The sequence below is a fragment of the Zingiber officinale genome, chromosome 9A, assembly GCF_018446385.1.
Source record: "Zingiber officinale cultivar Zhangliang chromosome 9A, Zo_v1.1, whole genome shotgun sequence".
NCBI classification, from domain to species: Eukaryota; Viridiplantae; Streptophyta; class Magnoliopsida; order Zingiberales; family Zingiberaceae; genus Zingiber; species Zingiber officinale.
In genome coordinates, this window is record NC_056002.1 from 44,722,448 (window position 1) to 44,733,770 (window position 11,323).

General features: G+C 41.8%; 2 protein-coding genes across 4 annotated transcripts; one reads left to right on the forward strand and one right to left on the reverse strand.

Annotated features, from left to right (window-relative positions):
• The first annotated feature begins 1,456 nt into the window (after nt 1-1,456).
• On the forward strand, nt 1,457-7,261 carry LOC122020363 (cyclin-L1-1-like). 3 transcript variants are annotated; one of them, XM_042578264.1, is made up of 10 exons: nt 1,458-1,707; nt 1,933-2,065; nt 2,224-2,376; nt 2,535-2,616; nt 2,712-2,852; nt 3,060-3,229; nt 5,743-6,013; nt 6,105-6,501; nt 6,626-6,661; nt 6,748-7,261. In XM_042578264.1, the coding sequence occupies exons 3-10, from the start codon at nt 2,225-2,227 to the stop codon at nt 6,831-6,833; spliced, it is 1,335 nt and encodes a 444-aa protein (XP_042434198.1). In that variant the 5' UTR covers nt 1,458-1,707; nt 1,933-2,065; nt 2,224; the 3' UTR covers nt 6,834-7,261. The 3 variants fall into 3 exon arrangements, with proteins under 3 accessions (XP_042434199.1, XP_042434198.1, XP_042434197.1); XM_042578265.1 differs by lacking the exon at nt 1,933-2,065 and having other exon boundaries at nt 1,457-1,707; nt 5,743-5,890; XM_042578263.1 differs by lacking the exon at nt 1,933-2,065.
• A 1,216-nt stretch (nt 7,262-8,477) lies between these two features.
• Nucleotides 8,478-9,843, reverse strand: LOC122021302 (probable inactive leucine-rich repeat receptor kinase XIAO). Its single transcript, XM_042579404.1, has one exon. It carries the CDS (start codon nt 9,800-9,802, stop codon nt 8,600-8,602), a length of 1,203 nt encoding a protein of 400 aa, XP_042435338.1. The 5' UTR covers nt 9,803-9,843; the 3' UTR covers nt 8,478-8,599.
• Nucleotides 9,844-11,323: the final 1,480 nt, after the last annotated feature.

The following is an 11,323-nucleotide window of genomic DNA, read 5'->3' on the forward strand; positions in this document are numbered from 1 at the left end:
CGGTCGGTCGTAGGGATCTCCGGTGAACCTGCAAGGAAGTCGGGCCGGGAAGGGGTTCCCGGCGACGACCCTCCGACGCTCAAGTCAGGCAAGAGGAAACTAGGAAGTGACTTCGAATATCCGAGAATGTCTACCTCCAGCGAAGTATGAGGATCCTTATATAGAGCTGTGAAGAGGCTTATGCACACAGACCGAGGCGAATACGTGTCCTCTTACCATACCTCAGTATGGGCTTGTCAGAGGAGCTTGCCTGACACCATACTGCTACAGTCCGAGCACCTCTCTGATGGGACAGTAAAACCTTCCGTCATAGGCTTTTGTGTATGGGTTAGTCGCCGAACACGCTTGTTGTCAGAAGATGTTTCCCGATGTTTCCCTTGTCCTTTTGTCTCTTCTGTTCCCGCGACGAGCGTCCGGCCGCTCGGCAGTCCCATCACGTCCGGCCGGACGTAGATACTGATCCGCTCGGGAGATTCTAGATCGTGTGCTCGGATAAAACTGTTCACAGCATTACTGCTTTATGCCTCGGCCGAGCGGGCTATCCGCTCGGCCCGGCGACCCTGTTCACCATGAGCATCGAAGACCCGACTCCCCGTCGAGTTGTCTTTGCTTCCGCTTAGTCCCCGTTCGGCCGTTTGACCTTTGACCTCCACGTGGCGTTGACTTCCCTCAAAGGGGGTCCCCCGTCCTTACTGCCGGATCAATATTATTGTTAAACTTTTAGGAATTAAATTTCAAATGAATTTTTAATATATTAATTAAAATTCGAATGTATTATTAATTGATTTATGATTGATTAACATCCTGTTTGGAATCCTAGGAAATTGAATTCCTATGATAATTGGAATTCAATTCTATAGTTTGGAATGAATTTTTGAGATGTATTTGATATGGAATTCAATTCCAATTCCATTCAAAATGTGAATAGTAAATCAGACCTCAAATGGTAGATTTGGATAGGGATTTACCATGAACAACTAAAATTATTTAATTGTCCTTTTAACTTAAAACCCTTTTTTCCATCTGCCGGCTCTCTTGTTTTCTTTTGTCTTTCTTCCGTGCGTCGTTTCTTCTTGTGTCGAAAACTTCTTCTTACACTGTTTCTCCCGTGCACCACCTTCTTCATACTGCTGTCTTAACTGTGCGATCCCTTCTTCCTATTCTCTAATACTTAACTTGATTATTAAATGATTAGTTATGAGGATAAAATGGTAAATGTATAAGAATAAAATTTAATTCAAATAGATTCTAAATTAAAGAATTTAATTTAATTTTTTTATTCATTAATCCATTTCAAATATAAAAATTGAATTCAATTCATGTCAGAATTCAATTCCTAATAGAATTCAATTCAATTGTTTGTTTTTCCAAACCGGGTGTAATAGAATAATATCCGTTAAAATTTTGTGATTTAATCGGGTCGGGTTTCTGATTCGATCCCGAACTATAAAACTCCGCTCTTGTTGCGCCGTGCGATGCAATTTCGACTGCTCCGGTTAGGGTTGAATTTCCCAATCTCTGCAGCTCGCTGTCGCCGTGATCTTCGCCGGCGGTACCCAAACACCTCTGCGCTTCCCAAGCCCGCCGGTAAACTTCCACGCCGTCACCCAAATCTTCTTTTAGGTCACCTGCTAAGGGCGAAAGCGGCGGCGACTGTGAGGTTGTTTTTGTCTGCGGCCGCGACGCGCTCTAGATAGATATCTACAGGTACGACTTGCACTATCTACAATCTGTTATTTTTGGTATTTAATTTGTCTTCCAAAAAGCATAGTTTTGTTTAGTTTGATGTTCTATCTTCTCTAGGGTTTTTGATGTTTCTGTTCATCCCCTTCCAACTTGGTTGTTAAACATGATTATCTTGAAAATTTTCTTTGTTTCCTGATGTTGTTCTGTTCTTCTACGTTGATCCTCTTTTTTCACTCTTATAAGCAGGTATGGCAGTATGACTATCCATTGATGAAGCAATAAGCTACATACTGATTTTGAAATTGAAATCAAAATCACAAGGAAAACATTGTGTTTGAGAGTTCCAGAAGATAGTACTTTTTTATTCTCTGTAAACAAAGTAATTACTTTGGTTTCCATTAGTTGGATGATTTCTCCATTTTGTATCTCTAACTCGATTGGACATGAAACTGTTGCCTAATCTATATTTAGTAATTTTGATGTTGTAATGAAATATTTTTGCTGATCCAGTTAGAATAACTATTTGAAATTTCATAGGATGATATATACTGGGATTGATACCTTCTACCTCACTGAAGAGCAGTTGAAGAGTTCACCATCAAGAAAAGATGGCATCCATGAAGACACAGAAACCACATTACGGATTTATGGGTGTGACCTTATCCAAGAGAGTGGCATTCTTCTTAAACTGTATCCTCTTCCCAGTTTTCCAATGTGTGTTGGTTCTTATTTTTTATTTAGTTATGTGTGGAGTAGGGTTGCATATTTTCCTAGTGTTTATCGGTTTCACCAACTTTTCTTCAACATCGAGTTTCTTTCAGTTGTGAGTATCTTAACTGTTCATTCAGACCACAAGCTGTAATGGCCACTGGGCAGGTTCTTTTCCATCGTTTCTACTGCAAGAAGTCCTTTGCTCGCTTCAGCGTTAAGGTGTGAATCTCAAGGTTCAAATTTTCATCTTTTGTTTAGGATATTTTATAATTATATTTCTCACCCTATGCAATTTGCTTTTTGTGAACTATCAGAGGGTTTCTGCGAGTTGTGTATGGTTAGCATCAAAGTTGGAGGAGTGCCCCAAGAAAGCAAAGCATATTATTGTTGTGTTCCATAGAATGGAATGTAGAAGGGAAAATTTGGCAATAGAGCCTTTTGATTTCCAGTCTAAGGCAAGTGCAAGTGTTTCTCTGTTTATATATATATATATATATATTTGTTTTTGGATTTGAATATGAATTGTTAATTTAATAAGTATGCCATTCCATGCAATATCATTCATAAACTATGTAGCTTACTGAACTGTCAGATTAGGGCTTTGTTCTGCTAATTAATGAGATTTTTCTCATATATTATATTCTTTATTTTTCTTACAACAGAAATATACAGAGTTAAAGAATGATTTGGTTAGGACTGAGGGACATTTGCTGAAAGAAATGGGTTTTATTTGCCATGTTGAACATCCTCACAAGTTTATATCTAACTATCTAGCAACACTTGATGCTTCTCCTGAGATGAGGCAAGAAGCCTGGAATCTGGCCAACGACAGGTACTATGCAGTTCTTTCATCTGAATGAGTGTTGATGTTCACTAAGGGTTTGAAAGTTAGATATTGCATTGAAATTGATGATATTCTTTTTATTTCCATATGTTTCATGCTCTAGAAATATTTTCAATATAAAGTTGATTTGCTGTGCTCGTATCATTTCATTTGCATATTCCAGACACATTAGCTGCTTTATAATAAAGAATTCACAGGTTTAAGTTGCCATATTATATACATAGGCTGTCAGCTACAAGTAAAAAAATTCTTCTTTGAGAGCTCTGGGAACATCTTTTAAAAGTTAAGTGCATTTTAACAAGTTATATATATTTATGACACATCAGCTGATTTATATAGAGCATTCACAAGTATAAAATTATGATGTAGTTGCCATCTACAGCTATAAAATTTTAGTTTGAGTTGCCTGGGCATGTATTTTAAATGTTTAATAGATTTGCATTTTGATTTAGGGTATCATTGTCCTGAATGACTGTAGATGTGTCCCATCTTAGTAGTTTGTTTTTTAAGCTAAAAAATTACTCAATGTATTATAGGAACTAGATAGATAAGTAGTATTGAAATGCAGTAGAAGAATTTGCTTTAACAAATAACTTCTAGAACATAGTTTTCCTATTAGAAGTTTAATGCATTTCAGCAAGTGCTAAAGTGTGAACAAAGTTGTTCTAGAATATTAGATCAGCTTAAAAGCTTATGGGAGCTAAGCTAGTTAGTTGAGTCTCAACTTTGTCATAGTGAATGAAAAACTTGATTTAATAAATAACATATGATAAATTTTACAAGGTAGCTTCTTATGTTTTTTTGTTTTTTGGCAAAACATAAACTTCATCCTAGTTTAGTTAGTTATTTGTGTAAACCATATTCTATACTTAACAGTCATGAGTTAACCAATATTGGGGGTATTAAGTGTGACTGACAAATAGACAATGGAGTGAGTAGTTTGAGATTTCTGAGTAATTACATGGTTGTTGACTTGTTATACGCTCCTAACTAATGCTGGTCATTTTATTCACTTGTCTTGATTCCATGGCTTCTATAGTCCTGTGTTCTTTCTTCTTATGTCAAGATAGCTCCCTTTTGCAAAGTTTGGTTTTAGGGTCTTACTTTTAAGCTTGTCCCGAGGGAGTGAGGTAGATGACATGGCAAGGATTTCATGGGTAGAGAAAGATTGATAGTATGCATAAAATCTTGTTGAAGAAATCTTCTTCAAAAAAAGGTAGATCCGCTACCTTAGCGGCCCCACGGATATGGAGGGAGGTTTATGCAGGTACACAGGCCATAGGCGCATGGCGGGTAAACCCCAGGTCGTCAGTTCCTGAGAATCAATCCCTGGCCATTACGCCAGAGATACCATGCTGTGCTATGCCCTGGGAGCTGAAGAAATCTTCAAGTTTTGGTTTATTGTTGATCTGTGCTTGATAATTTATGATGGTAATGGATAATGGTATTTTTAATGACACAATATCTCCTTTGTAAACTTCTATTAGACGGTCTAGATGCTCAACTTGTTTTGAACTTATATGACGCATAATCACTATAAACTACATTGTTAGTCATGAACAAATTAGATTTTTGGTGAGCCTGTAATATCAAGTCTTGTAGGATTTTTTGAAAGTTGGGTGGTTGGTCTAAAGGCAAAGACAAAGGACTTTGTAATATGATATCTTTATGGTTTTCAGGAAACTTGGATCTATGCCAACCATCAATTTCAAATTGTACTCAGTAACGCAATATTCATTTCAAGTTTTAACATCTCATGTCTGGTTCTCTATACCACTAAATTATAGCAAGTACCTATTCCTAGAACTTGAAGGGTAGGTATAGCTACTTATTTAATATAACATTGATGACATTACAAAAGATTCATGAGTGACTAAGAATGGGACTGAAACTTCTTGCCAATTCAGACTCTGGTTTTATTGTGTCTTTACTATCCTTATGGATCATGACATACACTTGGACAAATCCAAGACTATGAGCATGAAAATGTCACATGGGAGGGAGCTTTATTTTATCTCAAGGTGATTTGAATATTGAGTTGGTTAATTCACCCCTTTTTTTGACCAAGGTCACCCATGCTTTCTTACAGTTGTTTATGGTCTGATTACTTGGATGGGAGATAGGGAGAGAACGGAAAGACTTGCAAAATTACATATGGAGCTTTATCATTTGTGTACATCTTTTTGTCACTTTATCTCCTCTGCCTCATATTTTCCATTCAAGTAATTGAACCTAGTCACTAATAGTAATGTTAATTATCTTATGTGGGACTAACACCAATAGCATGGGTAATTGATGCCTCTTAAATAAAAGGACGAGAGACGAACAATATAATAATTCTTATTTTTCAGTGTATATACTTCTTTTTCACAATGCTTCTTATGATATTACTAAGTTCTGTTTGTTTTATTTTTCTTTTCCTCATCAAGACTCTGTCTATTCTTCATTCTATTTGAAATATATGGTTTTTGACGAAACAATATTTTCTTTGTACCTACTAGTTTGCGGACAACCCTTTGTGTGCGTTTCAAGAGCGAAGTGGTAGCATGTGGTGTTGTATATGCTGCAGCCCGCAGGTTCCAGGTCCCCCTTCCTGAAAGCCCACCCTGGTGGGAAGTTTTTGATGCAGACAAAGCTGGGATCGATGAGGTTTGTAGAGTTCTTGCACATCTCTACAGTCTTCCTAAGGCACAATGTATTGCAGTCTATAAAGATAATGATTCTTTTACTTCAAGAAGTAAAAATCCAAACCAACAGGCTCAAGTTCACAAGGTATTGAATTGAAGCAGCTTCTGTACATAGATTCTGTAAACTAACATGAATTGTGGCTGTCATTAACAGACTACCACATGTTCTTTGGTAGGAGAGTCCACTCAATGGTGAACCCAAGGAAACATCTACTCCCAAGTCCGAAGCTCCAACTCCTGATGGTAGTTTGCCAAAAGAAACGACTGTCAAAGCAGCTCAGGAGAAAATGGAGGTGAACAATAGTGAGGGTGACACTAGGAATGTGCATGCTGATGTAGATACTGGAGGGGAATCAACAGTAACTCCGAATATTGATCAGAAGGTTGATGTAGATAGGAACCGTGACAGAGATAGGGAGAGGACAAGGACCAGAGAACGTGATAGCAGGGGACGGGATTCTGATTATGATGGTAGGAGTCGAGACTTGGACCGAGATAGGGAGAGAGACAAGGATCTAGAGCGTGAAAGAGAGCGAAGACATCATCGTGCCAAGGACAAGGATAAGGGATCAGGTATAGCAAATAATTTTATTTTTGTAGTGATTATTTCGTGAACATTTAAACTTCCATCAGTGTAGGATCCTGCAGTAAAATGAATTGTTCTTGGAGCCATTTAATCGTTTCTCATCTTTTTCAGGGCATTCAGAGAAATTGAGGCATCACTCTTCCCGAGGTACATCTCTGAGTTCATTGAAAAAAATGGCCTGTTGTATATGAATGTAGAGTTTTACTTGGCCTTTATGTGAATCTTTCTTGTAGATCGCAGCGAATACCATAGTTCTCGCTCCTCTCGTGAGAAAGATCGATCTGAGAAAGATAGGCACAGACACCATCCATACAGTTGAGGGATAGATGCTTGGTGGAGCCATATGCAAACACTATCACTGGCTTACCAACTGCACAAGTTGATTGAGAAGCTGTAGCTGTACTTTAAAAGTATAATATTAAATCTTTGCTGGATCTGCACCTACTGCGAGCATCTTTTAAACAGACCATCAACGACCACCTGAAGTAGTTAATGTAACCTCCCAAGTAATTTATTTTACAAATTGAGGTTGTACATTAAGTTAGTGCAGCAATTTGTGTTGCTGGAAATGCCAACTTTTTTCCCAGCTTTACACAAACGTGAGTCTATTACTATGGAAATAGTATCTCCATAGACCCTTTTTTAGAAGAAAAACACAAAGAAGCCAGTGTTGTAAACATTTGATTGTATCCGGGAGGTACCGAAATTTTTAGTCTGCAGTTGTGTAGCAAAGTTTTACTTTGTGCATGTTGTACCTCTCAAGTATTGTTCATCTAGGCGCTTTGTTGTGTTGTCCTCTTAGAACTTCAAATTCAAGTGAATTTATGTATATAACCTTAAAACAATCATCATCTTGTATTGTTCTCTTCCCTGTCTCCCATCAAATCCCAGTATCCAAGGCCTCTCTTCTCTTATGCAAACCTATGGGAGACTTTGAACATTGTTCAGGGTTCGGATTTGTGCATTGCCAGTTCAAGACAGTCATCCAAGATTCTTTCTGCAGATGGTCAAAACCTCCTAGGAACTGATGCTGCTTTCTTCAGGCATTGACTGTTTAGATGATACCTCACCACATATTCCAATAGTGAGACATTAATTCAACTGCTAGAATAAATATCAAGTCAGCATCTAGGTTTTGTTTGCCGTAGTGGGGTGGGAAGAAGCATAGGGGAAGAGAGGGTGGGATTTTGTTCAATGTGTTTACTTCATTTTTCTTTTATAGAGAGAGCAAGGAGGAGATAAAAAGGGATTAACCTTAGCTCATACAAACTCACTTCCACTCGCCACTTGTTTCATTGTGCCCAAGTGGCATCTCTGCCTTGCTCATACTTCGCCTAGCTTTGCCCATTGCTTCACTCAACATTGTGCACTATGTCACCCCTCAAGTGTCGGGACTTATCAATTCCACTAGAGGAACCAGTGAATGAAAGAGAGTCGTTCAATCTAAGTCTGATTATGTCATTTATTGTTTGTTGAATCCAAAGACAACTTAGAGATTTTAATAGAACAAAGAAAGAATTCAACGTGTGCCTTACTGTTTATATAGAGAGAGCAAAGAGGAGATAAAAGGGTTAGAAGAGATTATCCTGATTCCTTTTAACTCACTTTCACTTATCGCCCCTCTCACCAAATCCACGTCGCATCTCTACCTTGCCTAGTGTCGTACCTCACGATTGCCTAACTTCACCAAGGTCAATTTAAAGATTTTGATCGAGCAAGGTAAGGATTCAACATTTACTTTGTTTGGTGCGAAAGTGAATTCAAAAAAAAATGTTTACTATAAATTCAAAGTAAAAGGAGAACCTTGATCTTCTCCCCATTATAGTAAACGATGGGAGATGTTTAAATATATAAACAAAATCACACTTTCCTAAATCTTGATTATCGTGCTTGAATCATTTTAACTTTTTTTTGGGAAACAAGAAAATAAAGAATAAAAAATTTGAGAAATAAACCACCGAATTGTAGGTAGGCGACAATCAATAAAGTTGTTTAAACTAATGAAAGAATCAGTAAACATCTCGAGTCGACTCCTAGTAAAATACAAAATAGAACGGTTCTTTTTGCAATTTGTATCGTTTCGCTTTACTTCCCACCGGAGGCGCATTGCTCCGGCGGCCGCGTCGTCCTTGACTCTGTGTTTCGCGGGCACAGGGCTGTTCCCGCAGGCGGCGCCACGCAGTTGTACTGTAGGCACAGCGCCGTGCCTGACGGCAGCGCCGACCCCGCTCTGATTCCGAACCCAGTGAGGTAGTTGTGATGCAAATAGAGCACCCGCATTCTCCCCGCCACCACCCTCCCCGCCACCGCCAAAGGCACTTCCCCTGTGAATCGATTGAAGTTCAGGTACAACCTTCCTGCCGGCGCCAGCTCTGCCGGCACGGCCCCCGTTAGACGGTTGAAGCTGAGGTCGACCGTCGCACCCGCCACCGCTAGCTGCCCCGCCGGCCGGAGGTCGCCGGCGAACTGGTTCCTCTGCAGCCGAAGCGACGCGACGGGGAAGGTGAAGATGGTCCCCGGGATCGGGCCGGAGAGGCGGTTCATGCTGAGGTCGAGGAAGTTGAGCCGGGTGAGCCGCGGGAGAACGCAATCGACCCGGCCGGTGAGGCGGTTAGCGGCGAGAGAGAGGTAGAGGAGAGAGGGCGGCAAGGGAGGGACCGCACCGGTGAGGGAGTTGCGGGCGAGGTCGAGGCGGAGGAGAGGGGCGGCGGGAGACGGAATCGAGCTGGAGAGGCGGTTCCCTGCGAGAATCACAGTGTGAAGCTCCGGGAGGCGGAGGAGGGCAGTGGGGATGGAGCCGGAGAGGCGATTGGAGCTGAGATCGAGGGTGCGGAGGCAGCGAAGGGAGGACAGAGAGGGAGGAATGGGGCCGGAAAGGCAGTTGCCGGCGAGGGCGAGGAAGCGGAGGGCGGGCGGCAGAGCAGCCGGGAGGGAGCCAGCGACCTGTCCGGGGACGAGGGAGAGCTCGGAGAGAGCGGGGAGGCGGGCGAGGGAAGCCGGAAGAGTGCCGGCGAGGCCTGGGGATCCGGGGCGGGGGTCGCCGAGAGAGAGCGCGACCACACGGTCGTTGGCGCAGAGCACGCCGGAGAAGGCGCAGGGGTCAGCGGTGAAGTCCCAAGAGGCGAAAAAGTGAGCGCCCGGGGCGTCGGCGAGCGACTTGGGGATGGACTGCAGCACCAAGTAGTCGAGGGGGTGCAAGGTGCTGGTCGCCGGCGCGGCCACGATAAGCACCATGACCACGACGACCATGGCCGCCACTCCGACGTCGTCCTTCTCCTTCACCTGCATTTCGACAAACAGCTGGAGGGTTTTGGGGTTTCGCTCAGGAATGGTGGGAAAATGAAAGAAAGAAGAAGAGTCCTTTTATTTGGTGGTGCGCACAGAGCAGCTTTCTCATGCCATGCACTGCCACCACTGTACACTGTCACATAGTTGGCTGGAAATTAGGGTCCAAAACCTTAATTAAGGTCATTAATCATTGATGTTAATCTGGATATCAAGTGTTAAGATGGTAATGCTTTGGGGTTTTGTTAGTTTCTAGGTATCTTTTGGAGGGTTCAATGCAATTTATTTACTAGCTGTCAGTGTCTGGTACAAGAGTGTGCAGCAGAAGAGCAGGAAAGGCCAGGACGGAATGGTTTTTCTGCTGTAAATGTGTCTGCTGGTAATTAGCAGTTGAACAAAAATGGGTACAGTGTTAGTTACTGATTAAGGGGACTTGCATTGTATTGCACTGGTCAATAAATCATTCACGTAAGTTTGATGTAATTGGTATTTACTTTAATAAATTTTAAAATTAATTATCAACGCAAAATATTTTATTAGACGCATGGAATCTCTCGTACAAATGATAGGATAAAATATTTTTTATAATTTATTTATTTATATTTTTTCATTGAGTTGATGATTCTAAATTATTGATCATTCTATTCGAAATCTGAGTTAGACGGATCATCTGATGATATGGATAGAATATTGATTGAATCATGATGTCCTGGAGGAGATATACTGAGATGATTTTTATGTTGATCAAGTCGTCAAAAGTCCTGTGGTCAACGCTACCTGCATCCAATGACCAGGTCGCTTCGATCTTTGATACCCAATGCTTGAGGCAGATTCAACAAATAAATAAGTAATAAACTAAGACGCATAATAATAAAATGTGCATAGAATAAGAATGGAGAGCGTACCCTGACCCAAAGGGGCGTCCTCGGGTGGATCGGTGAGTAAGTCGGGATGCTGATCGAGTTAGTGTGACCCGGAATAGTAGATGAATTTGAATAGATTAGAGAATTGGATCTGACGACGCGGAGCCGGACGAGGTGGCACGAAACTGGATGCGATCTCGGCACGCAAGCCGAGATATAATATTGGCACGTAGGCCAGGATAGGATATCGACACGCGAGCCGGGATATCAGATCGACACGCAGGTCGGGCTACAATAATGTCACGAAGGCCAGAACACAATAGCGAGGTGCATTACGGCTGTAGCTCTGGATATAACACACAAACTGGATCAGCACAGGGGTCGGAACACAATAGTGACATAGAATCAGAATCGGGGCGAAGCCGGTGCGTGAACTGCCGACACATGGAATGTCGGCACATGGAGGCTACCGGCGAAGGAGGCTGCAGCGCGTGGTGGTTGCATGCCCCTGAGGCGGCACTGAAAGGGAGCTGCTGCCCTCATGAGGGGAGACGATGGCAAGGTGTGTCCTAGTGGCCAGCTGCGATGGAAGCTACTGAATGCAACGACGGACGTCGGATGAGAGAGGAGGAGAGGAGAAGAGGGACAGCTTGGCGGTAGC

Bases quoted from the DNA above. Each gene is read 5' to 3' on its own strand.
- LOC122020363 (XM_042578264.1), top strand. From the start codon at position 2,225: ATGATATATACTGGGATTGATACCTTCTACCTCACTGAAGAGCAGTTG. The intron at 2,617-2,711 runs GTGTGAATCTCA...GTGAACTATCAG, and splicing joins TTGCTCGCTTCAGCGTTAAG to AGGGTTTCTGCGAGTTGTGT. The intron at 6,014-6,104 runs GTATTGAATTGA...GTTCTTTGGTAG, and splicing joins AACAGGCTCAAGTTCACAAG to GAGAGTCCACTCAATGGTGA.
- LOC122021302 (XM_042579404.1), bottom strand. From the start codon at position 9,802: ATGCAGGTGAAGGAGAAGGACGACGTCGGAGTGGCGGCCATGGTCGTC.